General features: G+C 42.4%; 2 protein-coding genes across 3 annotated transcripts; both read right to left on the bottom strand.

The window, feature by feature from the left end:
• Positions 1 to 16: 16 nt before the first annotated feature.
• LOC137024737 (tripartite motif-containing protein 16-like) lies at positions 17 to 27,480 on the bottom strand. Of its 2 annotated transcripts, none has more exons than XM_067392590.1 (7): positions 26,822 to 27,480; positions 24,061 to 24,156; positions 23,741 to 23,974; positions 3,787 to 3,946; positions 3,586 to 3,633; positions 2,353 to 3,347; positions 17 to 1,513 (listed from the first exon to the last, which is right to left on the bottom strand). In XM_067392590.1, exons 1-6 carry the CDS (start codon positions 27,389 to 27,391, stop codon positions 2,815 to 2,817), a joined length of 1,641 nt encoding a protein of 546 aa, XP_067248691.1. In that variant the 5' UTR covers positions 27,392 to 27,480; the 3' UTR covers positions 17 to 1,513; positions 2,353 to 2,814. The 2 variants fall into 2 exon arrangements, with proteins under 2 accessions (XP_067248691.1, XP_067248692.1); XM_067392591.1 differs by having other exon boundaries at positions 23,741 to 23,962.
• Positions 4,665 to 7,554, bottom strand: LOC137024261 (E3 SUMO-protein ligase ZBED1-like). Its single transcript, XM_067391589.1, has 2 exons — positions 6,556 to 7,554; positions 4,665 to 5,282 (listed from the first exon to the last, which is right to left on the bottom strand). Exons 1-2 carry the CDS (start codon positions 7,552 to 7,554, stop codon positions 5,163 to 5,165), a joined length of 1,119 nt encoding a protein of 372 aa, XP_067247690.1. The 3' UTR covers positions 4,665 to 5,162.
• Positions 27,481 to 27,994: the final 514 nt, after the last annotated feature.

Genomic DNA, 27,994 nt, shown 5'->3' with positions numbered 1-27,994 from the left:
TGAAATATCCCTGAATTTCTGTCTGAAAAATGAAGCCTTTTACACTCTGGAATCAAACATTTAACTATTTATTTAGTGCAATCTTCCAACAAACTCACAGAAACCAGAATTTCCACTCAACATTCTATAAACTTTTGAGGAAGAATTCATTTGATTTAATTCAATAATAAAACCTTCAACAATGTATTTTGTAAAATAAATAAATAAATAAATCTATACATCAATTCCATTTGCTACAGTAAAATTGTCACTCAGACATTTCAAATTATCTTGCATTAAATTTAGGAATGTAACAGAAAACACTGAAAAGCTTAAAATGGTGTTGATAAATCATGCAGTGTAACATCTATTAACTGAAAAATAGTTTAACATCAACAGTGTAAGCAACAATGACATTAGCCTTGACTGTGAGTACACAGCAAGCGCTGAGCCGTTCTTTCATTAGAATCATCCGATCTGGAGGATAGGGCTCTTCTGGCTTTGAGCCAGGAAGAGCAGGATGTGACTGTGGAGGGCAAAGATGTTTTTATGGAACCTACGCAGCCTGTCTGCCCTGCATACAATGAGCTACTGGGGGTTATGGAACGCGTGACACAGAGGTTCTGTGAAAGCCCGAAAACCCAGAGATTGCTCGCGGTAGATTAGATGAGCATTTCTTGGCTGGCCATAACCGCCGGGTTCTACCGAGTCTTCCATTTCTTCTGGACCTCCATGCTGAGGTTGAGAGGTCTTGGAAAAAACAATATTCAGCACGCATTTATCCCTTTCAGGATTTGAATTACACAAATGTGGAGGGATTGCGTGAGCACAGATATGCATCGATGCCTCCCATTGAGGATACGTTCGCGATCAATCCTTCAATGGGAGGTACGTCGTTGTTGAAGACTCTGTAAACTGTCCTTTGACCCATCTCAGGCAGAGACGCTGACTTCGAGTCAGGCAGAGGGAACATCTCATTAGCTCACCTGGGGTCATCACGGGTTGAACCAGATCCTGCTAGTATAGTGACAAGGTGATGGAACTCGTGTTTTCTATGACCGTATTCCCTTAAAGGTAATACTTATCATTCAGGTTAGTGTTACCAGACCTGAGCTCTGCCCTGCTTATTTTTGCTTGGACATGAGCCTGGGTTTTAGGCCTTTGGGAACAGTGTCACTGACAGTCCGTGTTGACCTGAGTGAAGGAATTGGCTTTCAGTTATGCATGTAACCATGGTTTCCTGTGAAGAGTAACACTGCCATGCCTTGGTTATACCTGGTCAAGTCACCTTCAGACTAAACGCTGATGATGTGTACTCCAGGTGCTCCTTTTATATTCACTGTCACACTTGAGTGAAGTCACGGGCTGTCGCAGGCCAATGTCTTTGTCGCGTTTTTACTCGTACAGACATTCTCACACCAAGGCATTCCCCCCAAAGTGTCTTCGGACACAGTGTCTTGTTTCCCTTGTCAGGGAACCTTGGTTACATGCGTAGCCTGAGTCATTCTCTCAGTGCTTCATCTTTCTGGCCAATCTGAAAGACACAAAATCACAGAGAAAGTGAGAGACTCAGTGGTTCCCAAACGTTTGCTAACTTTGTACCCATTTTACAACTACTCACTCTTTATAAACTAGGGACACCTGGGAGTAAGCAGAGAACAATTTGAGAACCCTTGGGACTAACAATTCCATTCAAATGCATCTAATACCATGACTTTCAGCAAGATAAAGTTTCCAGCAAGATAAAGTCATTTTATGCAAATCCATAGCCCTTTGTCTTGATATCAAGTATTATAATGGAAATATATTATATTGTAAAGAGTTTTACCATGCTGTATCATAACCAAACATGACTCGCTATTTTAATACTGAATGGAGAATGATTGACAGCTGCAGATGAGTTTCTGTGTGCTTTAATTTAACGATGCAAAATTTTCTTCTGTCCCTCACAAAAAGCTGTGAAATGGCTTTAGACAACTTGAATCATTATTTTAAAATTTCTGAAGGATCATGTGATACTGATATATATTTTGGATTATTTAATTATCGCGACAGGCCTAATCTGAGCATGCGAGTCATGACTGCCTGTCTGAGTTTTGTTGACAGCTGAAGGCGGCACAATATTTGATTGAGGCAGCCGCCCTGTGATTCTTGATGCAAAACCCAAATAAATCATGTAATTAATACCCCACAAATGATCTATAACTAAAGTATCTATTAATGGCTATCCATCATTTACTTATAGCTACACTTGAAATATCCGATAACTCTGACCAACCTTTAAAATAAAACAAAAATTCAACAAAACACATGCATTAATGCATTGAACTCTACTTTAATATCATATAAGTGTTTATCAATATCAATACTCACCAATATTGTGGAAATTGTGCAGTCCATCGTGCAGTTTCCATGCAACAAAACAAGATGGTGGCCGATCCAAACTTCATGACATCAGTAGTCACGTTGTCATAAAATTGTAATTTGATTTAAAGCAATTCGTTTAAATGACACCAAAACAAACTTAGTTTTACTTCAAGACAACTATACCCATTTACATTAGACAAATGACAATGCAGAAAAGTAAATTTATTGAGTCGGATCAAGTATAAAAAGTTCTTCAATAATAGAAGCCATTTGCACTTTTTTCAGTGTACATTCAATATAATACAATATTTACACTGCAAAAATGCTTTTCCCATTGAAATAATATTTTTGCTTTTATAAAGCAGAATGCACCTTTTTTTTTTCCTCCTAGGAATGGAGACTTAAAGTAATGAATAAATGAAAGCATTATGGGCAGAGAGAATCTCTCTAGAATCTATTTCTGATTCATCAACACAATTTCACTGATGATCCAGTATAACAAACCCTAAACCCAGGATAGAGTGTGTGAGTGAATGTGGTCTGGAATGTGTGGATGAGGCTCATTGTGTCTCTGTAGACGCTGTAGAAGGACAGAGTTCCTGCACTGTGATCCACATACACTCCTACTCTACTGCGTCTGATGGGCTTTACAGAGAGTTTAGTCTCTATGTCATTGTGTCTGAATGAGTATCTGGAGGGAGAGCAGATCAAACTCCAGGACTGATCATTACATCCAAACACACACTCATTACCCCGTCCCTTCCTGCTGATGCTCTTATATGACACTGATATTAACACACCAGTATCTCCACTCCACTCAACCTCCCAGTAACAGCGTCCACACACACTCTCTCTACACAACACCTGAGCATAAACATCAAATCTGTCTGGATGATCAGGATACGACTGATCTGTGTCAGAGTAAATAATCACTCTGTTCCTCTCAGACAGATGGAGAAGTTTATGTGCTGTGTTCGGATCCAGAGTAAGCCGATGGGAATCTGATGGAGATAAAACACATCACAATCAGGAATTATCAATCTGTCTGATGTTTTAATGTATCTGAACTCTTCATGTTCAGTATATCAGCAGTGTCTCCATACTTTACCGAATATCCTGTTCAAATCATCATTTACATGATCAACTATAAATCTCTTCTGTCATGTTTTCTTTCTCCTTCTACAGGAAGAACATGAACACACTCAGTGAGTTTTTCTAATTGTTTTCTTTGTGACTTACATTGTAGGAAGTCATTCCTAGTCCTGGGAACAATGTTGGTGAAAGTGACTGTGGAAATCAACAGACATGAAGAGTTTGATTATCATGTCAAGAGAAAATGATCCCTACATCCGTTCCTAACACATTTCTAATATGATCTTCTACATGATATGAGATGATGGAGGATCATTTCTGAGAGCAGATTAATCTCCAGGACTTTACCTCTGTCAGAGATCTTCCTGAGCTCCTCTTGGCAGAAATCCTCCAGTTTGTCTCTCAGCTGAAGGACAGATTCTCTCACGCCATCAAAAGAGGAGAGAGAACTGAAGGGATTGTCATTTACGTCTGTAGATTCAGGAGGAGCTGAGAGAGACTGGAAACTCTACAGAAAACAGAAATCAAAGATCATCACCTTTTTAAAACGTAATGGGAATATCATTAATGCATTTGTTTTATTATCAGAATTTGTTTGCTCAATTCATATTTGTGTGATGAAAAGGTATTAATATTTTATGTTTTTTGTTTTCGTTACATGAATTTACTAAGAATGTGAAGTAGTAGTACTAAATAAATTAATATAATAGTTGGGAATTGGGCTTCTTTAACTTTTAGTAAAGCAGCTTACGCTTTATTGAAAAAATAATAGGCTACTTGCATTATTTGCAAGTTAAGTAACAATATTTTTGTATTATTGAAGGAAATAATCCAACATTTCCTAGGAAGTGGTTGGGAGAGAGAAATGTTCAACTAAAAGTCTCAATAGACAGTAAACTGCACAACCAATTTAATGTAAATGAGTTTAGAGTTGGGTACTGTGCATTCGTAACCTGTGAAACTATCATTGCTAACAAATGTTAATGTTGTTCCTACAACAAATGTATACTGTATGTGTCACTGCAGTGAGAGTAGTAAAAATAATTAATATACAAAAGTATCATATCAATGCTTAGAAACGTTGCTGTTTGAAGGGTTAGTTCACCCAAAAATGAAAATTACCCCATGATTTACTCGCCCTCACGCCATCCTAGGTGTATATGACTGTCTTCTTTCAGACGAATGCAATCAGAGTTACATTAAATAATGTCCTGGCTCTCCTAAGCTTTATAATGGCAGTAAATAGAGGATTTTGAAGCCCAAAAAAGTGCAACCATCCATCATAAAAAACATGGCTCTGAGGGGTCAATAAAGGCCTTCTGAAGCAAAGTGATGCATTGTGTAAGAAAAATATCCATATTTAAAACTTTAAAACTAAAATAATTAGCTTCTACTAGAAAGACTCAGAGGGCAGGTGAATGTTTTTGTGTTTTTTATTCCATAAGGTATTAACAGATTGTAGTGAGCTACAATGTTTAGTTGTACAGAAAAGTTCTTGGTGCAAATCCTGTCTATGCAGATAGGGCTGATCCTTCCTGAAGATGAAGATAGGGGCGGAGCCTACCCTGATGGATGAACAGGGCCAACCTGGTGGCGGAGGGGAGGATGGAGAGGAACGTCAGCATCATCAACAGCGAATGCGAAAGAGAATTCAGGGCTTATATACTCCAGGTGTCAAGCAGTGATTGGCCAGACCTGTAGAACCAATGCTAAAGTTCTCATTTCTACCAGAAAGACTCTTTAGTTGTATAGAAAAGTTCTCTGGTGTAGACCCCGTCCTTGGTCCACATCCTGGGTATGCAGATAGGGCTGATCTTGCCTGAAGATAAAGGCAGGGGTGGAGGCTACCCCCAAAAAGAAATTTGAATTGATACCCACCAAGCTTTTCTTAACTGGAATTCCTAAAAGAACAATCACATTTTAGTATTAGATTTCGTCCTATGTAGAGAGGAGTTGCATCTGCAGTTAAGAGGATTCAAAACCACTGCATTATGATGGAAGGCAGTTAGGTCAGGTAAATAGAAATAGAATTTAGGTTCTAACAGAAAGACTCGGAAAGAGCAAAAGTTCTGAAAATTCAATATTCTTGGGCATGACTCCCGCACTTGCTAGAACTTGCTACAAGTCTTCTCCAACTAACCATCAGAACACACTGAGAGACCCCCTACAGAAAATAACCAGATCAGCATGAACATAAGTAAAAGAAATACTCAAAATAAATAGAACAAGGATAAAGATTGAGAAACTTCAGTATTTCAGGAGGATGATACTTGATAATGCATTACCATCTACCTTAGCTAGCTACAGAACTCTGCAAAAGCTAGCAAAGTTATGAAAACCAAATGTCCCCACAATGTAATATAAAACTGAGATCACCTACATTGTGGGGACCAGTCAGCGGCCTAGAGTGCCTAGAGAGTTAATGTTCATTTCATACGGATTACATAATCAGAGTAGACTCTTTTCTAGGCCTGGGACGGTATTGAATTTTTCTTACCGCGGTTGAAAAGCAATAAATTCCCGCGGTATTGCGGTAAACCGCAACCCGCTGCTCACAATATTGTGGTTGTTTTTTACTTATAAATAAGATAAATATAAATAAGATTTATAAATAAGATAAATATAAATAATATTTATAAGTTAAAAAAAAAACAATGACGGTATTGTGAGCAGCGACACTTTGTTAAATTAAATAGCATTCGTTAAATTATAGCCTTGAACCACACTGAGACCAAAGCACACACGAGATATAGGCTAAGTTAATATAAATATGTAAAAATATATGATATAAATAATATTTATATATATTATAGATTTTTACATATTTATATTAATTTATAGGCCTATGTCTCGTGTGCGCTTTGGTCTCAGTGTGGTACAAGGCTATAATTTAATGAATGCTATTTAATTTAACAGTGTCACACACTGCCATGATTGTAAGCCTGGATATCTTTTTCGATGGCCTTTTAATGAAAATGGAATTTCAGAATCACATACTTAAATGTTTAATTGCCTACAATAGATTATTTATTGATTATATTGAATTAAATCTCGCAGGCCTAGCCTATTTGTAGTCAATCTTTCCAAAAACAGAGTTGGAAGAGAGTTCAAACTTACCAGTACTAAGGAGTGCTGAGGCAGGTCCAGCTCAGTTTGTTCTTTCTGAAGCCATTGTTTCTTTTGGCAGCTATGGGAGAAAGCGTTCACAAGCGTTCGACACAAACCCATGGCCCGGGAAGTGCGTTCTTTTTCTGCGTTCATGGAGTTAGTGATGGCTAAATGGAGGTTGTGGCCGAAGCATGGTAGCCATCCCCATCCAAGTTTTCTAACTGCAGCCACAATGTTTGCTCCGTTATCACTAGTGACACAAGCCAACCTCTTCTCATCCAGAGACCATTCTTTAAGAGCTGATCGCAGAGCCTCGGAGAGGTTATCACTTGTGTGACTTTCTGGCATGAAGGATGTCTCCAAACACCTTGACTTCAGCTCCCAGTTGGTGTTCAGGTAATGAATTGTCACGCTCATATAGGGCATCATATTAACGCTTGACCACATATCTGTTGTGATAGAAAAATGGTCAGCGTCCTTTAACTCGCATGTCAAACTGTCCTTCATTTTCATATACTTCTCTGGTACTGCCTTTTTTGAAAAGTATTTTCTGTCAGGGGGGACATATTGTTTGTCGAAGGCCTGTAGCATCGCCTTAAAGGCTGGCTTCTCGACTAAGTTAAATGGGAACTTTTCCTCCACTAGGAGGCGAGTCACACTATCCATCAGGATTCGCCACTGATGGCTGTCGCGTTGGTACTTAGTCCCTTTAGCAAACAAGTCTGCGATGCCCAGCTGTCGTCCCTGGCCTGAGGTTGTGGGCCGATCTTCAGACGAAGCACTTGTTGTGCTCCCAAGGGCAGCAAATGTTGCCGGATGATGGATTCGAAGATGCGTCCTCAGGTTGGACGTATTTGAACGTGATACCGGAATCTTTTTGTAGCAAATTCTACAAATGGGCTCATTAAAATTGCCTGGAAGTCCTTTTTCATCAGGTTCAAAGCCAAAATGTGGCCATATTGGCGACGTGACATTTGGCTTTGCCACCAAGTTAGCCCTCTCTGCCATGTTTCGAATTGTAGCTTAAATGCGCAATTGTAGGCTGCGCAACCACGTGAGAGAATTGTGTTAAGCAGAATAAGCACGTGCAATTAAAAACTGAGGTCCTGCTTTTTTGGCTTTCTCATGACTCATCCGCCTGTATTTTATGCTTTAGTAAAATGAAATGAAATTCAATATATAGGCTACAAGACATTACACAGGTACTCTAGGCCTAATAGTCAATACAAATGGAATGCTATTAGCCTATTAGAGGTGCACATTTTTTAATCTAGATTAATCTCACTGTAATTTTGGAATTAATCTAGATTAAAATGGCTCATTTGACTTCTGCCGAAGGCATTCAGATGTGCAGGCCAATGTTTTTTTTTTATTTTTTATTTTTTTTGTGCATTGATGACGGTTACAGGTTTAGATCCGCGGTAGGCGTCACGTGACCGTGGTATTGTGGTAATGCGGTAACCGTCCCAGGCCTACTCTTTTCATTTTTAATTATTCCGTTTTAATGTAGATATATCAAGCTTTCTATAGATATATTTCTCATGTCTGCTAGGCAAGCAGCCTATACGCTGAGTTTTGGTTCATTTAGCCTATAAGTCGCGCTCCAGTTCACGTGCCAGTGATCGCGCCCGCGCATCCATGATTATATTGTCTGCTATATTTGCTTCTTATTTATTAAATCCAGGCAACTGGTTGATGAAACATTGATTAAAATTAAGACACAATTTTTACAAAATGAAATTCACTTTAAAGAGAGGCTTTCTATAAAACAAAACTTAATGAAGTGAATGAAGTATAGTTGTAACATGGGGAGAGTTGTAACGCTACCAATTCCACAAATCAGGGATAAGATAGGAGTCATGTGACAGTTTCAGTCTCATCAGGCTTCCTTTACGATCCCACATGGAGGTTTTCCAGTCTGTGTTCCTATCTCTCCTGAAGCTACAGCAGAAAATCTAATTCTGAGGTAAGAAAGTAAAAAAAAATAACAAGATAATATTTTGTTTAGTACTTCTACCATTGTAGATGTTGTATGAGTTATATCAGGTCAAACTGTAGTTTCTCTAGTAAAGAATCATGTATCAACCTCCTGCCAATTTCAAAGCACCATGCTAATACAGCTAGCTAAACAATGGGTGACAGTGGCAGGGTAGGTTGTAACACGTGTTTTAAAAGTAAGAACATTTTTGTGATTTTAATAATTTTACAGAATGCCTAGAACTTGGGTGAGAAAAACAGATCGTGGAGTCGATGCCAGTATTTTAAAAAGAGCAGCAGAGGAAGTTAGGAAAGGAAAGTCTGTTAGGGCAGTGGCAAAATCCCATGGAATCTGCCATGTAACCTTGAACAGATATTGGCAGAAATATAAAGAACTGAAAGACCAGGGATCGAGGGACCTTCCTCGTGTATGATACTACAGTCCTCACCAGGTCTTCACCAGGGAGCAGGAGGAGACTTTGTCACAGTATATAAGCCAGGCAGCCGATATATACTATGGGCTAACTCCACGTGAGATGAGCATGATGGATAAGCATCTTGAGAACAGGGTAGAAAAGGCAAGATTCAAGACCTCTTAATGTGTATTAGACCTTTCATGCAAACTCAATTTAATGTTTGTGAATGATGAATAAAATATTTAAAATCAGGTAAAAGTTAAATAAATACCAACACATACATTTAGACAATTTCTAAAAAAATGTGTGTCCCTACTTGGACATCATGTTATGATTTCTTTTAGGTCAGAAAGTTTGTCAATCAACTCGCGGTGGAATTCAACATACAGCATCCACAAACCTGGGAATGGAAAGAAAATGGCGGGGCCTGATTGGTTTAGCTCGTTTATGAAGCGGAAGCCCAGACTTTCAGTGAGGAGTCCACAGGCAAGTAGCCTTTCAAGAGCTACCAGTTTTAATCGTGCTAATGTGGAACTCTTCTTCAGTCGACTGGGGAAGGTGATTGATAAAAATGGGTTTGATGGCAGTGACATATGGAATGTCGACGAAACCGGCATGACAACTGTCCAGGCACCATCCCGAGTCGTAGCACGCCGGGGTATGAAGCAGGTTGGTGCCATGATATCGGGGGAGAGGGACACACTTGTTTCAGTTGCATATGCTGTGCAAGCTCTGGGGAATACCATTCCTCCATTCTTTGTGTTCCCTCGTAAGAATTTTAAAGATCACTTTGTTCAGAGCGGGCCATTGGGGAGTGCAGGAAGTGCTAATTCATCAGGCTGGATGCAGGAAGAGGATTTCCTATCATTCCTCATTCACTTTGTGAAGCATACAAAGGTCATCTCTGTGAGAGCTGTTAATTTTTGCAAAGGCCATGGAATTGTACTACTTATGTTCCCACCACATTGCAGCCATAAACTCCAACCACTTGATCGTAGTGTGTTTGGTCCGTTTAAAAGGATGGCGAGTTCGGCGAGCGATGACTGGATGAGGGGAAATCCAGGTAAAAGTAGGTATGAGTATTTACGACATTCCAGGCATTGTGAGGATCGCCCTGCCTACAGCCGCAACACAGAAAAACATACAGCCCGGCTTCCAGTGTACAGGCATATGGCCATACAATTGTAAAATTTTTCAGGACTGTGACTTTGCGCCTTCCCAGGTCACAGATCGTCCTGATCCATCTGGGGCTCTTCAACAGAACTCCTCTCCATCTCACCTGTCACCCGGCTCCTCTCCAGCTCACCTGCTACCTGGCTCCTCTCCTCCTTACCTGCCACCCGGCTCCTCTCCAGCTCACCTGCTGCCCGGCTCCTCTCCTCCTTACCTGTAGCCCGGCTCCTCTCCAGCTCACCTGCTGCCCGGTTCCTCTCCAACTCACCTGCCGCCCGGCTCCTCTCCAGCCACTCATGCTGTCCACCTGCACTCTGATGAGATGCCGAGCACCTCAGGGTCCATCGTAGGTCAGTCGTTCAGTCCATCACTCATTAGGCCATTTCCAAAAGCAGGCCCAAGGAAAGAGACAGGTAGGGGTAGGAAGAAGAGGCGCTCGGAAATCCTCATTGATACACCAGTGAAGCTGGCATTGGAAGAGGAGGAGCGTCAAAAAGGGAAAAACATCAGAAAAAAAATCTTGGGGAGTGAGAAAAGCAAAAACAAGAAGGTAAAAAAACCTGCCGGGAAAAGGGTGAAAGCTGAAAACTCCTCTTCAGAAGAGGAAGATTTCTGTGTCGTCTGCATGGAACCATTCAGAAATTCAAGATCCAAAGATGCGTGGGTCAAGTGTGTTTTATGTAGCTTTTGGGCCCACCAGGCATGCACTCCAGGCCTGACCAATTTTATTTGTCACCATTGTGACTCTGATTCATGGGCGTAGGTTTAGGGGGGGGACGCTAGGTACTAGTCCCTATCAATATTTTGAGATGACAAATTTGTCCCCACCAATATTTAGCAAGCTCCTTTGAACTGCTATTTGGATCTTTGTACTGCTTTTTGGATCGATTCTAACGGCCAGGACGACGACAGTACAAGAAACGCCGTAATTTGATTGGAGGCGAGGTATCTGACAGGCTACACGCGCGGGCCGGGACTACTTTTGTGCTTGCACTAGCAGCGAGCGGGTGGTGGGTGGTGTGTGTGTGTGTGTGCGCATGCGCATGTTGACGACGCCAATGGTAAGTTACCAGGGCTGTCTCTCTGCCACATACAAAGGCCAGAGTAAAAACATTTTAATATTCCGTTTTTTTGTCCCTAAGAAGAAGAAAGGGGACATAAGAAGCTTTTTCATAAAGCAGAGACAGAGTGTAAGTAGGCAAAATAACTAGCTAGCCACACATATAAACTAGCAGTAGTGACTGACCAGGCTTTCAAATGCAGATTCTACTGTGGAAAATATTATTAACTGGTGATAGTATGTGTTACCCAGGATGATAGAATGCTACGTTAGCGTAAGTAACTGAATGTCAATTAGCCTGTACCTTAACTTAGAATCTTGCAGTCAACATAAACGGTGGATCTGAGACATTTATGTAATGTATTTGTGAGTATAGCCTACCCTACATGCAGAGAAATAAAAGGGAAACCACCCACAGTTTAATGAAGAACTGACATTGCTAGACACGTGCTGGAAAAACGTGTTGGCAATGTTAAAAGGCAAAAGTTAACACTGTTGGTTATTCAAATATAATGAATCATTATTTAATTGATAATATCCAATAACACTATCTGGTAGGAGAGTTAAACTTGCTAGCCATAGGATACACTACAAAATTAATTAGACAGCAACAAACCACAACAGATTTACAATTACATTTATTCATTTAGCAGACACTTTTATTCAAAGCGACTTACAATTGAGAACAATAGAAGCAGTAAATCTAGGACAACAATATGCAAGTGTTATGACCCTTCCCAGTTTAATCTAATGCACTATTTTTTATTTTTGTTATACTTATCAATGTTATATAGTTCAACAAGAGTTAATAGTTCAACAATAGTTCCTTGTGGCAGAGTATTTTTTGTTAGTGTAAATACTAATGTACATAATAATTTCTGTTAATAAAACGTTTGGTTGTGCAGCATTACACAGTCTCAGGTTTTTATTTTTATTTTTTGAGAGTGCATTTTTGAGATTATACAGTTATACTAGCTCTTTAGGGACAGTACAGGATGGTATATCGGGGTCAGGAATCCTGACTCAGGATACAATATAATGAGATGAAGTAGATTCACTTCTGTATTGTGATATTCTGTATTGCCAACAGTCTGATATAAAAATGGAAATCACCATTAAAGCACTGGTATCTTACAACAAAAGAATTCCGGGGGGGTGTCCCCACCAAAGCTGAGACCAAACCTACGCCCATGCTCTGATTAACAATGCATTTAATTTGTTTGTTCTTGTCACCATTGTGACTTAAGTATGCATTTAATTTGTTTGTTCTTGTCACCATAGTGACTGATAAAGAATGCATTTCATTTGTTTGTTCTGTGGAGTGGGGATAAATATGTTTATGTTAATTTGCTCTCACTCACACACACACATACACAGACACCCCCATATGAATGCGCACGTACAGACATGCACACACAAACGTACACGTGTGCATGCACAAAAACACACAATATGCTCATACACTCCCCATATTCACACATATTTTATTGTTGCAGCCATTCATTTAAAATAAAACTGTTGTTGTGGCATATCACTTGGAGTACCCTTAGTTTTTGTGCATTTTGTCTACCTGTTACAACCTACCCCAGTAGTGGGGTAGGTTGTAACAATGGACCACCTTGTATTTGTCATCATCTCACAAAGTCTGTGACATAGTTGAATAAATTTAAATTGTTGCCATTTGTAGTAGACAAATGTGGGTACTTTGCCTAAAAGTTTCAGACGTGTAGCCTAAAAAAAAAAAGGTAGTTTTAGGTGCTGAAAAAAAAGTGTTACAACCATACCCAGTCTCCCCTAAATTTTTTAAGTAACGTGCCCAACACTGGATGTTAGACATTCAGATTCACGCTTTCTCTATTCATAGACAATTTAAGTAAATGTTATGGTTCCATGTTGCTATTACGGGTGAGGTTTGGGATGCAATCTTTATGTTAAATGGGTCAGATTGAGTACGGAATTAAATTAGGGCTGCTGTTGAATAATTTTCGCTCAGCGTAGAAATAATTTAATTAGAACATGCCAATTTCATAATGCTGAGCCAATTCGCGATTCCAGCCTAACTTCGGTGAATCATAAAGCCGTAGATTAACCTTACATATAAACAAACCACAACATCTCTCTACACTGGCATTTCCCCTACCGCCTTCAAGCAGGCTCGGGTAACCCTCATTGCTCAAAAAAAACACATTAAACCCATCACTTGTAGACAGTTGCAGACATTTCTCTCTCCTACCATTCATAGCAAAAAAAAAACAAAACACTTGAATGGGTTGTTTTCAACCAGGTACTATCTCTCCTTTTACAGAATAAACAGCTGGACATCAAGAGCCAGAGTGGCCACTGAACCGAGACTGCACTACCGTCGGTCACTGAATCCCTGTGGATTGCGAAGACTGATTCCAAATCTTCAGTCCTCATTCTCCTGGATCTGTCTGCTGCCTTCGACACTGTGAATCATCAGATCCTTCTGTCCACCCTCTCATCACTGGGCATCACAGGAACTTCACTCCACTGGTTTGAGTCCTATCTCACAGGTAGGTCTTTCAGGGTTGCTTGGAGAGGGGAGGTATCCAAAGCACATCAACTGATCACAGGAGTTTCTCAGGGTTCAGTTCTTGGACCTCTCTTGTTCTCCACTTCATCACTGGGTCCCATCATACAGGAACATGGTAATCTTGGAGTAATCTTTGATGACCAAATGACCTTCAAAGAACACATTACAAAGACAGCTGGGTCATGCAAATTTGTACTACACAACATCACTTTCCTAACTGATCTTACAACACAACTTCTCGTCCAGGCCATTGTCATTTCTAGGCTTGATTACTGCAATGCTCTTCTGGCTGGATTGCCATTATGCACAATAAAACCTCTACAAATGATTCAGAATCAGAATTCAGAATCTTTAATCAGCCCAAAAGGGCCCACGTCACACCTCTTTTCAGGTGCGTCTCAATATCCCTCCTTGTTTCCTCGCTCCTCCGTCCTCCATCCTATGACCCAGAAACCGATCAAGCTCAGCTATCTTGTAGGACATCTCAATTCTCTACTTGCACCAGAAGGAGGTGAGGAATGTGGAGCGAGGAAGCTTCCTGAGGAGATATGAGTGAGGATACACAGATGTATCCTTTGCGGAAGTCTTTCTCATCGAGAAACCTGTTACCTGATGCACGTATAAATTCTCCTCCCTGTCACATCTATCAACAATAATTTAATTGTATTCTTTACTAGATAAACTTTACATCTTACATATTTCAATGGGACATCTTGCATTAATAATATTTATTATGATTTTTTTAAATAACCAAACATAAGGGCAGATCCCTCGAGCGCAGCTGATGACGCTTTAAAAGTGACACTCGAGTGATCAAGAACATTCCAATATACAAATAACACTTCCTTAGATTTCTCCATCCTCGTTTTCTTTCCTTGCATCCTCCCCTCACATCCTATGGGGGCAGAGCTGAGGCGAAGGATGCACAATCCATCTCTCTGCACTAGCTATTACTTGCTGTTCACATCAAGTTCAAGGCATTGCCGCTTGCTTGCAGATCTACCACAGTCTCAGCACCCTCCTATTTCCACTCACTCTTACGAGTCTACACTCATACCAGAAGCCTACACTCATGAAATGAGCAAAGGCTCATGGTACCTTCACAAAGAGGCACAAAATCGATCTCCAGAACATTTTCGATCACTGCTCCATGCTGGTGGAATGATCTCCCCATCTTCATCTGGAATGCAGAATCCCTGGCTATATTCAAAAGACAGTAGAAAACTCATCTCTTTCGAGAGCACTTCACCTCATCATAAAAAAAAATCTATGCTTTCACTTCCTTTAATCCCTCCAAATTCTAGCTTTTGCTACTCTAAGCAATGGCTGAAACCTGTATTGTGAGCACTTCTTGTGTCTATTTGCCTCTTTACGATGAATCGCTTCTTACTTGTAAGTCAGTTTTGATAAAATCGTCTGCAAAAAGAATAAATGTAAAATGCTCACTTTGCACAACAAGAGCTGTCAACTGCACTACATCCCTGCTTATGACATAAAATTTACATTGGTTTGTGTGAAAAGAGGACTAAAGAGTAAAGTTTTCCACGCAGTCAACATCAAAGATAAAGTGATAAAAGTATGTATCACTGAGATGAAATAGCTGATGTAGTAATGACACTGTAATGCTAATGAAGATTATTATCCGTGTCTTTGATAGTAGCATGGAGATTCCTCAAAGAAAGTAATTGCTGGGGCAAAATTCGAAGACGAAATTCACGAGGAGAGGACCTGTTTACTTCTGAAAAGTGAAAAGCAAGATTTTGCTCTCCAATAGCAATAACCTTGCATCTGATGATTAGCTCAATGAACATTGGAATATGCTGAAATGATGGATTTAAAAGTACCACTGTGGCATATCACGTTTTCCTCATTAAAATAAGTTTAAAAAATTATGTAGTAGTAGGACAGTCAAATGATCTCTGTGTGATTTTTCCATACAATCTTATACACAATCGTTCACCGAAGCTTAACTTTAATATTAAAATGTCAGTTAATTTAATGGACTACGATAAAGTCAGGCTAATATTTAAGCAAGCTTTTACCTATGCTGGGAAGGGAACATCAGCGTCATCAACTGCGAATGTAAAACAGAGAATTCAGTGCTTATAAACTCCAGGTGTCAAGCATTAAATGGATGGCGTGGCATTAGAGTCTTCCTGGTATAACCTACCCTAAAGCTCTCATTTCTGACAGACAGCCGTATGCATTGATTTAAAGTAAAAGAGTGAACTCTGACCTGACACATGACACGCTGATGAACACAGAAGAGCAGAGGATACAGTGGGTATGGAAAGTATTCAGACCCCCTTAAATTTTTCACTCGTTGTTATATTGCAGCCATTTGCTAAAATCATTTAAGTTCATTTTTTTCCTCATTAATGTACACACAGCACCCCATTTTGACAGAAAAACACAGAATTGTTGACATTTTTGCAGATTTATTAAAAAAGAAAAACTGAAATATCACATGGTCCTAAGTATTCAGACCCTTTGCTGTGACACTCATATATTTAACTCAGGTGCTGTCCATTTCTTCTGATCATCCTTGAGATGGTTCTACACCTTCATTTGAGTCCATCTGTGTTTGATTATACTGATTGGACTTGATTAGGAAAGCCACACACCTGTCATTATAAGACCTTACAGCTCACAGTGCACGTCAGAGCAAATGAGAATCATGAGGTCAAAGGAACTGCCTGAAGAGCTCAGAGACAGAATTGTGGCAAGGCACAGATCTGGCCAAGCTTACAAAAAAATTCTGCTGCTCTTAAGGTTCCTAAGAGCACAGTGGCCTCCATAATCCTTAAATGGAAGACATTTGGGACGACCAGAACCCTTCCTAGAGCTGGCCGTCCGGCCAAACTGAGCTATCGGGGGAGAAGAGCCTTGGTGAGAGAGGTAAAGAAGAACCCAAAGAGCACTGTGGCTGAGCTCCAGAGATGCAGTCGGGAGATGGGAGAAAGTTGTAGAAAGTGAACCATCACTGCAACTCTCCACCAGTCGGGGCTTTATGGCAGATTTTCCAGAGAGATTCTCTGGTCTGATGAGACCAAGATAGAACTCTTTGGCCTTAATTCTAAACGGTATGTGTGGAGGAAACCAGGCACTGCTCATCACCTGTCCAATACAGTCCCAACAGTGAAGAATGGTGGTGGCAGCATCATGCTGTGGGGGTGTTTTTCAGCTGCAGGGACAGGACGACTGGTTGCAATCGAGGGAAAGATGAATGTGGCCAAGTACAGGGATATCCTGGACGAAAACCTTCTCCAGAGTGCTTCCTTCTCCAGAGTCCTTCCAACAAGACAATGACCTTAAGCACACAGCTAAAAAAATGAAGGAGTGGCTTCACAACAACTCCATAACTGTTCTTGAATGGCCCAGCCAGAGCCCTGAGTTAAACCCAATTGAGCATCTCTGGAGAGACCTAAAAATGGCTGTCCACCAACATTTACCATCCAGCCTGACAGAACTGGAGAAGATCTGCAAGGAGGAATGGCAGAGAATCCCCAAATCCAGGTGTGAAAAACTTGTTGCATCTTTCCCAAAAAGACTCATGGCTGTATTAGATCAAAAGGGTGCTTCTACTAAATACTGAGCAAAGGGTCTGAATACTTAGGACCATGTGATATTTCTTTTTTAATAAATCTGCAAACATGTCAATAATTCTGTGTTTTTCTGTCAATATGGGGTGCTGTGTGTACATTAATGAGGAAAAAAAATGAACAAATGAATTTAGCAAATGGCTGCAATATAACAAAGAGTGAAAAATTTAAGGGGGTCTGGATACTTTCCGTACCCACTGTAGATTAAAACATAACACTGGTCACAAATTTAGAAGCCTAACCCTAACCCTAACATTTTAAAGAGAAATGTCGGAGGATTTTTATATGACGTCTGTTTTTGGGCTTCAAAATCTCATCCTCTATTAACTGCCATTATAAAGCTTAGGAGAGCCAGGACATTATTTAATATAACTCAGATCGTATTTGTCTGAAAGAAGATAGTCATATAAACCTAGAATGGCTTGAGGGTGAGTAATTCATGGGGTAATTTTCATTTTTAGGTGAACTACCCCTTTAAGTTTTGAATCTATAAGTTGTGGGAAGGGGGTCAAAATGGTCACATTGCAGACTTGTAAAAGCAACTTTTTACCAAATAGTGGCTCTGAAATTCACAAGGTCAAGTTCCCTTTCGTGGGAACTATCGACGCTACGTCATTGACGTGATGGGAATCCTCTGCATTTTTGTGTTCGTGAAGCACTATTGTATCCAACCAATGAGAGAACGTGACGTCAGAGGCGGGCGACGTCGCGGACCGGAGCCTATAAAGCATGCCCAGAAACAAAGAACGCTAGCTTCTGTTGTCTTCAGTAAGCGCTATTTGTATCTTGTCTGTCTTATTTATTGTTGTCTGTCTATCATCTCGCCAGAAAGTGATCTCTTTGTCTGAGGACAATAGTTTCCAAACAAGTGAAATAAGCATAGACATATATATATATAAAATGACGGAGAAAGGCCAGCGTTTCACTAAGTGTGCACCTCCTTGTCCGCGATTCATCGTGGAGGGAGATACACACGAGATGTGTGTGAAATGCCTGGGAGTTGAGCACGCACAGGCAGCTCTTGAGGGGGCTGTCTGTGTGCACTGTGAGCGGCTCACTCTCAGGGCGCTGCGCTCACGCCGGGCGCTCTTTGAGGAGGGCGCCGCGGCGAGTGTTCCCCGCGGGTCTGGTCCCGCTGCTGCCGAGGCACAGCGAAGGCTGCACTCGTGGGGTTCACAGATGGATCTAGCAGAGGGGGGAGAGATGGGCTCTGCCTTATCGCTTCCCTTACCTGCTAGATCTAGTGTCTCTCCTTTGGTGGTGGAAGCACGCGCTGCGGTTTCTTCCCCGCAAAGGGAGGCACCGACACTGAATATATCTTCCTCCGAGGAGGTTGATGTTGAAGGTGTCGAGGGTGGTGATGAGGGACCGTCATCCTCATCTCCAGCCCATGAGGAGCTTATGGAGGTAGTGACCCGGGCAGTAGAAAAACTGAAAATAAGCTGGCCCGCGGAGGAGAGCGTTCCTAAAATAAAAAGCAAGTTAGATGAACGCTTCCTCCCAGATAGGTCACTACCCCAGCGTCGGGGACTGCCGTTCTTTCCCGACCTCCACACCGAGGTGTCGAGGTCGTGGAATAGACCCGTGCAGTACCGTGTCTTCAGCCCACAAACGACAATGTATAGTAATATTACGGGGCTGAAGCAGCACGGTTATGGGGCGATGCCTCGGGTTGAGGAGACGCTTGCGAGCTATCTCTCGCCCGAGTCTGCATCGTCCCTGAAATCCCCGACGTTGCCCACCAAACCACTAAAACAAACATCGAGTTTGGTGGGCAAGGCTTATTCGGCAGCGGGTCAGGCTGCGGCATGTCTGCACACAATGTCTATACTGCAGGCATACCAAGCTGATCTGCTGGGGGAGATTGAGGAGTCTGGGGAAGCGACTTTTGATACAATTCAGGAGTTGAGAAAAGCCGCAGATTTAGCTCTCCGTGCCACCAAGGAGACGGCCAAGTCAGTAGGCCGTTCTATGGCAGCCATGGTGGCCACGGAGAGACATCTGTGGCTCAATCTCGCAGATATTAAGGATAAAGACAAACATATCCTTATGGATGCGCCGCTTTCCTCCGAGGGCCTGTTCGGTGACGCAGTTGCTACTGTCGTCGACAGGTTCGAGGAGGCGAAAAACAGAAAGCGGCGTTCCAAAGATTCCTTCCCCGGAAATCTCATCCCCTGAGGCTGCTGGGCGGGAGCAGCCTCAGCCGATAGCCGGCTCCTCGGGATACAGGTCCCAGCAGAAAGCTAGTGTGGCCGCCCGTGCTCCCCGCGGAAAGCTTGGGGACCGGTGCGCGCTGTACAGCAGAAGCCTTCTGGGGGTAGGGCGGATCTGAGGACCGTCATTATTTCCCGGAAGGCTTCCCAAAAGAAATCCTGACGGTCATGGGTCAGGGTTTCTGAGGGCAGTCCCCTCCGAAGGGGTTCGACGATTAACATCTATCGTTCCCCATCGGTGCCCTCAGGGGGCTGTTCTGCCAACCCTGCCACCCAGTGTGCGACAGGGCGCAGCAGTCCCCGTCGATCCTTCGAGGAGGGTCGGCCAGCACATGATTCGCTTATCTGCCGGTGCGCCGCGCCAGATAAACGAGCCAAGTGCTCAAAAAACACCAGAGACCAGTCTCGAGAGGCTGGTTCCCTTAGTAGAATTTTTGGGGGAATGGAAACTTCTTCCGAATATTTCGAAATGGGTGCTGCTCATGGTAGAACAGGGTTACAGAATTCAGTTCGGTTCTCTTCCGCCCAGGTTCAGTGGAGTGATTCACACAGTGGTAGCTCCAGAGCAGTCTCTGGTAATGGAACAGGAGGTTACGACGCTTTTGCAAAAAGGGGCTATAGAACGGGTTCCCTCTCCCAGCAAAATGTCGGGCTTTTACAGCCGCTACTTCATTTTTCCAAAGAAGGAATGGGGGGTTGCGTCCGATCATAGATCTTCGTATACTAAATCGATCTGTAAAGAAGTTGAAGTTCAAGATGCTTACACTCAAACAGATTATTCCACAGATCAGATCCGAGGACTGGTTTGTGGCGATAGATCTAAAGGACGCATATTTTCACATTTCCATCCATCCTTCTCACAGGAAGTTCCTCAGGTTTGCTTTCGGGGGCGAAGCATACCAATACAAGGTTCTTCCCTTCGGCCTATCACTATCACCCCGCACGTTCACGAAGTGCGTGGATGCAGCCTTGGCTCCGCTGAGACTCCAAGGCATCCGCGTGCTGAACTATATCGACGATTGGTTGATTTTAGCTCAAACAGAACGTCTGGCAGCTCAACATCGAGATGTTGTGTTGTCGCACATGAAGAAGCTTGGGCTGAGGCTCAACGCCAAGAAAAGTGTGCTGGTTCCGAGTCAGGTTGCCAACTATCTTGGGGTAATCTGGGATTCCATCACGATGCGGGCGCAATTGACTCCCGCTCGTGTGACTTCCATTCTCGGGGCCGTGAATGGGGTGAAGTTAGGCCGGTCACTCACTGTAAAACAGTTTCAGAGACTGTTGGGTCTGATGGCAGCTGCGTCCAACGTTGTTACTTTTGGCCTTCTGCACATGAGACCCTTACAGTGGTGGCTCAGGACCAAGGGGTTTTCTCCGAGGGGAAATCCTTTTCGCATGATCAAAGTCACGCGGCGGTGCCTTCGTGCTCTGGTCATGTGGAAAAAGCCTTGGTTCCTGTCCCAGGGACCCGTGTTGGGAACTTCATGTCGTCGCGTAATGCTTACGACAGATGCGTCCCTCACGGGCTGGGGAGCGATCATGAGTGGTCGCTCAGCTCAAGGTCACTGGGAGGTACACCAGCTCTCCTGGCACATAAATCGGCTGGAGATGCTGGCAGTGTTTCAGGCTCTGAAGCACTTCCTCCCGACCTGAGGGGCCACCATGTGTTGGTTCAGACAGACAACACTACGGTGGTCTCCTACATAAATCACCAAGGGGGACTGCGGTCTCGGCCACTATGCAAACTGGTCAGTCACATCCTCCTGTGGACCCAGGGGAAATTACTCTCGCTAAAGGCGTCGTATATTCCGGGGTATTTGAATATGGGGGCGGACGCTCTGTCGAGGCAGAGCGCGAGTCCGGGGGAATGGAAGCTTCACTCAGAGGTAGTGGAGCTCATATGGAAAACATTCGGTCGAGCGGAAGTCGATCTCTTTGCCACAGAGGAGTCAACTAAATGCCCTCTGTGGTACTCTCTGAGGCACCCAGCTCCTCTGGGGTTGGATGCCATGATACAGACGTGGCCGAGGCGACGTCTGTATGCTTTTCCCCCAGTCTCTCTGCTCCCGGGAGTTCTGGACAAAGTCCGTCAGGAAGGGGTAGACCTGATATTGGTGGCTCCTTTCTGGCCAACAAGAATATGGTTCGCGGACCTAGTTTCGCTTCTTCACGGCTCTCCTCTGGAGCTTCCAGTCAGACAGGATCTCCTGTCCCAAGCGGGCGGCATGGTTTTACATCCCCGTCCAGAAATGTGGAAACTGTGGGCCTGGCCCCTGAGGGGGCAAGGCTCATAGAATCTGGTCTCCCAACCGAGGTTGTGGAGACCATCCTTCAGTCCAGAGCTCCATCTACAAGGAAGCTTTATATGTATAAGTGGAAGGTTTTCGCTACATGGTGTAGCCATCATAGGGTGGACCCGGTCCACTCATCTGTCAGCTATGTGCTTCAATTCCTCCAAGAAAAGCTTTCAGAAGGCTTAACTCACTCCACATTAAAAGTGTATGTGGCTGCGATTTCAGCCTATCATGTTCCTATGGGTGGTGTCTCGGTAGGTCGAGACCCCTTAGTTGTTCGCTTCCTTCGTGGCGCACTGAGGCTGAGGCCTTCAGTACGCCCAAAATCTCTGACCTGGGACTTAGCCATCGTGTTACAAGGGTTGGCTGAGGCGCCCTTTGAACCTTTGGAAGATGTGTCAGATAAAATGCTCACATTGAAGACTGTGTTTTTACTGGCCATCTCATCCTTGAAAAGGATAGGTGACCTTCAAGCTCTTTCGGTTTCACCATCATGTTTAGAGTTTGCACCAGGGATGGTTAAGGCCTTTCTACATACAAGGCCTGGTTACATTCCTAAGGTCCCCACTAGGGTCCCAGGTCCTATCGTTCTGGAGGCTTTTTATCCCCCTCCGTTTACTGATCCGGATCAGGAAAAACTTAATCTGCTGTGTCCTGTGAGGGCGTTGGACGCTTATGTTCACAGAGCTGCCCTGTGGAGAAAATCAGACCAACTATTTGTATGTTATGGGTCCCCGAGTCGAGGGGGCCCAGCGTCCAAGCAGAGGATGAGTAAATGGGTGGTTGAGGCCATCTCATTATCGTATAAAGCTCTGGGGCGTCCATGCCCCTTGGATGTTAGGGCACACTCAACTAGAGGTATGGCTGCTTCAAGAGCTCACATGTCAGGAGTTTCCTTGGCGGATATTTGTGGTGCTGCTGGATGGTCATCCCAGCACACCTTCATCAGATTTTATAATCTTAATGTGAGTAGTACTCCGGGTGCTTTGGTGTTACAAGATAGCAGCCAGGCACTCGGAGGCACGGCGTAGTGGGGACAGCGTTCCCATCACGTCAATGACGTAGCGTCGATAGTTCCCACGAAAGGGAACGTCTTGGGTTACGAGTGTAACCCTTGTTCCCTGAGTAAGGGAACGAGACGCTACGTCACGTTGCCGTACCTCCAGCATGCCTGGAGCGCTTACTTCAGACATATCACAGAAGCTAGCGTTCTTTGTTTCTGGGCATGCTTTATAGGTTCCGGTCCGCGACGTCGCCCGCCTCTGACGTCACGTTCTCTCATTGGTTGGATACAATAGTGCTTCACGAACACAAAAATGCAGAGGATTCCCATCACGTCAATGACGTAGCGTCTCGTTCCCTTACTCAGGGAACAAGGGTTACACTCGTAACCCAAGACGTTTTGTGCAGTTTCGGTATGTTGAAGCATTGCTAATATACAGCCTCGCTTCATGTTTGCGGTCTTCATGGTCAAACTCATCTATGTGTTAAGGCAAATAATTATGAAAATACATCTAAATTTAAGGTCTGAAGATCATCTGAGGCAACAATGGTGATCATTACTCAAAATTGGTACCATCACGCCCACTGATTTTACCATTTTTTAAGAAATCAGAAAGACTTAAATCTGTTTGAAGTTTTAAACAGTTGGTTGCGCTAGTGGAGTTTGGCAGCTAAATATATCATACAGAAGGAGTTTTTCTTAATCAGATTTCCTGACCTGAACTGCATTTGTAAGTGCATCTCTTTCAAAAGAAGATTATTAGATGAGAATGACTGATTATATAATAACTGAACACACAGATCAACACTTCAGTCAAAGGCTCATTCTGCTCTCATTAAAATTTTCTCTGTGAGTCTCTTGCTCAAGTCCACTATGATCCTGTTCTTCTAGATCTCTCTTACCTGCAGGAAATGGATGTGATCCTGTGTGTGTGAAAGCTGCTCCAGCTCAGCGTTTCTCCTCCTCAGATCATTGATCTCCTGCTCCAGTCGCTCCAGTCGTCCTTCAGCTCGACTCACTGCAGTCTTTTCCTGATCTCTGATCCGCTGTGTGGCCTCAGAGCAGCTTCTCTCGATGGAGCGGATGAGCTCAGTGAAGATCCTCTCACTGTCCTCCACTGCTGTCTGTGCAGAGCGCTGTTAGGACACACATCACAATCACACAGTGGCTTCAGTGAGTCCTGACTGAGACTTCTCAAACTTCTCTTCTTCTCCAGACTCACCTTATGAGACTCCACAGCCTCTCTCAGCTGCTGAAGATCTTTCTCTCTCTGCTGGATCCTCTGCTGGAATGACTTCTGTGTCTTCTTCAGCTGCTTCTGCAGCACAAACCAATAACAGCAAATGTCACATTATACTATCATCATGTGAAGAGATTTTTTGTAAAGACGTTTGTGTTGATAAATGTTTACGGTGCATTTCAAAAAATTTTCTGTTAAGTTCAATGTGGAGCACAGATGCTGTTAAAGGTGCCCTAGAAAACTATTTCACAAGATGTAATATAAGTCTAAGGTGTCCCCTGAATGTGTCTGTGAAGTTTCAGCTCAAAATACCCCATAGATTTTTTTATTATTCAATTTTTTAACTGCCTATTTTGGGGCATAATTAAAAATGCGCCTATTCAGCGCGTGTCCCCTTTAAATCTTCACGCTCCCGCCCCCAAGCTCAAGACTCTATAATACATCGCATAAACAAAGTTAACACAGCTAATATAACCCCCAAAATGGATCTTTACAAAGTGTTCGTCATGCAGCATGTCTAATCGCATAAGTATAGTATTTATTTGGATGTTTACATTTGATTCTGAATGAGTTTGATAGTATGCTGCAGCTAACGGGCTAAAGCTAACATTATACACTGTTGAAGAGATTTATAAAGAATGAAGTTGTATTTATGAATTATACAGACTAAGGGTGACCCTGAATAGTCGACGATTCTAATCTTCGATAGGAGGAGCCTGATTCGACTACCAATCTCACAGTCGAATCGTCGCAGAGGTGTTATGAGACGAGATATGGGAGTGCTCAATATCTGATTGATTTTACATAGACATACCGGTTCTTTCCCAATAGGTTAACATACAGCCTATTATGTTAATACCATAAATAAAAATGTGAAAAGAAAGAAGCTTTTAATAAATATTTTTAATGTGCGTGAATAAATCCAACCACCCCTGTGACCGATTTAAGTTTCACTTCCGTCATCCGTGCCCGGCAGAGGAGCATCTTTGCGGCAGGGATTAAATCTTTAACAATGTCTGGGATAAAGTGTACAATTGGATGCACTTTGAAATGGTAAAAGATGATCAAAAAAACGTATGATGCAAGTTGTGCCAACAGCTCATGTCCTAGAACTCAACAACAACAAACACTGCGGCGTGCTTCTGCCGGCCAATGAGCTGACTATAGTGCACTTTTTGAAAAGACTCAAGCGGACACAGGCAGATCGCGTGAAAGACTGGATTTTTCTCTCTCAATCAGGTAGGGTAGCTACAAATGATTTCAAACTATTTTAGACGGATGTAATTAGATTTTTGAATGTTTAGCTAAAAAGACTGCCAATCCAGTTCAGCGTTTATTGTCTCTGCAGTTAAAAAGACAAAGTTGACAATTCTAGCTATACTTTCGTTATTTTAATAATTTCTTTAATTTATTTATTGATCACTCTGGGTTATCTAATTTAATTATTTGTGGCTTGTGTTTTGAATATATGTTCCCCTGCACTTCAGGCATTTTGCAGTTTGACTCGATCATATTTCTGTTCTAATTCAATTCTGTAAATTAATGTTTGATAAAAAAATATATATATATAATTTTTTTTTATTAAATGAATTTAATTTTTTGGTGCATCAGTGTTGCACTGTAGAGTTAAAGCTTGCTTGCACAGACAGTTTAGCCGATGTAATTTGATTTTGATGTAATTTTCTGCAGTTATTTTTATATATATTTTAAGGTTTATTGATCCAAAATGTTTTTATTCGTTTTCTTCTATATCTTTGTGTGGTGTTCTGTACATCGTGGCTGTGAATGTTTATCCACATTGCCTTTCATTTGTTTAAAAAAGATAAAATCATTGTCAGTTTCGTCTATCACTTGACAGGCAGTTTGGTCGGTTTATTAGAAAGACGTTTCTCTGTGCTGTGCGTGAAAGAAAATAAAAGTTGTCTTAAGCCGCGCCCGCGGGTAGGCTATAGGCCTTAGGCCTACTTCATTTTCCGTGTCCCGCTCCATCTCGTGCACAGTTCAGCGCGCGGCCCTTTCAAAGTCCGTGCGCACTCTCTAGTGGACTGCTGTTTTTCAAGCTCAAATCCCCCCCCCCTCCAACATATATGATTCGACTATCAGTCGAATATAGGCAATCTGATTCGAATCGGATTCGACTATGTAAATCCATCGAGGACACCCCTAATACAGACTGCAAGTGTTTAATAATGAAAATAATGACGGCTCTTATCTCCGTGAATACAGTAATAAATGATAGCAACTTTAACCACATTTAACAGTACATTAGCAACATTAGCATCATGTCAGTTATTATTGCTCCATCTGCCATTTCTCGCTATTGTCCTTGCTTGATTACCTGTATAAAGTCTGATGATTCAGCTGTGCACAGATCCAGACATTAATACTGGCTTGTCTAATGCCTTGAACATGGGCTGGCATATGCAAATATTGGGGGATGTACATATTAAAGATCTCAACTGTTGTGCCACAGTCGGTGTTATGTTGAGATTCACTTGTTCTTCAGAGGTCTTTTGCACATATCAAATTAACATAAGAAGGAGGAAACAATGGTGTTTGAGACTCACTGTATGTCATTTTCATGTGCTGAACTCTAATTATTTAACTATCCCGAGGTCAATTCAATTTTCAATTCTAGGGCACCTTTAAACATCTGCAGTGTGAATGATGTTACCTGATCATATGGGTGAAAATATGAATAATGTCAACATTATTTCATCAGTGTCTAGATGATATTTCATACCTGTTTCTCTGTCCTCTGTGCTGCAGCTGATACAGTGTCGTGGTTTTTATGTTCATCCATACAAAGCACACATATACACTTCTGGTCAGTGCGACAGAAAACCTCAAGGATCATGTCATGTGTCGGGCAGATCATCTCCTGCAGTCGTCCAGTGGCTTCAGTCAGATTGTGTCTCTTTCCTTTAAACCAACTCTCATGTTGTTCAAGGTGATTCTGACAGTAAGACTCCAGACACACCAGACAGAACTTGATGGCTTTGAGTTTTCTTCCAGTACAGACGTCACACTGCACATCTCCAGCTCCAGCGTAACAGTCAGCAGGAAGTTTAATCTTCTTCAGTTTCTCCACCACTTCAGCCAGCATGGTGTTTTTAGCTAAAGCAGGTCTTGGACAGAAGGTCTGTCTGCACTGAGGGCAGCTGTAGACTCTCTTCTGATCCTCCTGATCCCAGAAGCCAGTAATACATATCTTACAGTAACTGTGTCCACAGGAAGTGGTCACTGGATCCTTCAGGAGATCCAGACACACTGAACACATGAACTCATCCTGAGAAAATCTGGCTTCTGCCATTTTACTGCATGAACACAGAGACACGAACACACAACAGATCAACTACACTTCAGTTTCACTTTCCCTGAACTCATGTAATTCCTGCTTCCTGGTTCTGTGTTCTTCTTCTTCTTCTTGTAGAATTCCAGAAGTGTAGATGCCGTGAAGAGAATTACTGCCCTCCACAGGTCAATGTTTGAACTAAATTCTTATATACAGTCCTGTATCATGCAAGAACTGCCTTGGAGATCAGTTTATGCTTGTCAATGTGTCGAAACAAATATGTAACAGAAAAAGCCCAAACTCAAAATCCTGCAAGTTTAAAAAGAATACCTTTCTTTCTGCTCCATACTTTCTACATTCCAGGAAATCATGCCCTACTGTCTTAAGACTCCCACATTCACACAAGCCAGAAATCCTACAATGTACAAAGAGTAGTTTAACCCACAGTGCCCCAACCTCAGTCTACACAATTTAACTGAGTCCCTAAGGGACAAAAAAGGACAGAAACATCTTTTACTAACTTCAGGTTGTATAGAATATTGTCTACCCATAATTACATTTTCTACCCTCTCTGCCATTCTTTTATTAAGCCCTCTTTAATTCTTTCTCTCAGTTCAATTC

The sequence above is a fragment of the Chanodichthys erythropterus genome, chromosome 8 (assembly GCF_024489055.1).
Source record: "Chanodichthys erythropterus isolate Z2021 chromosome 8, ASM2448905v1, whole genome shotgun sequence".
Taxonomy (NCBI): Eukaryota; Metazoa; Chordata; class Actinopteri; order Cypriniformes; family Xenocyprididae; genus Chanodichthys; species Chanodichthys erythropterus.
Note: the sequence above shows the minus strand (reverse complement) of the source record. Positions and strands in the feature narration are given on the sequence as shown.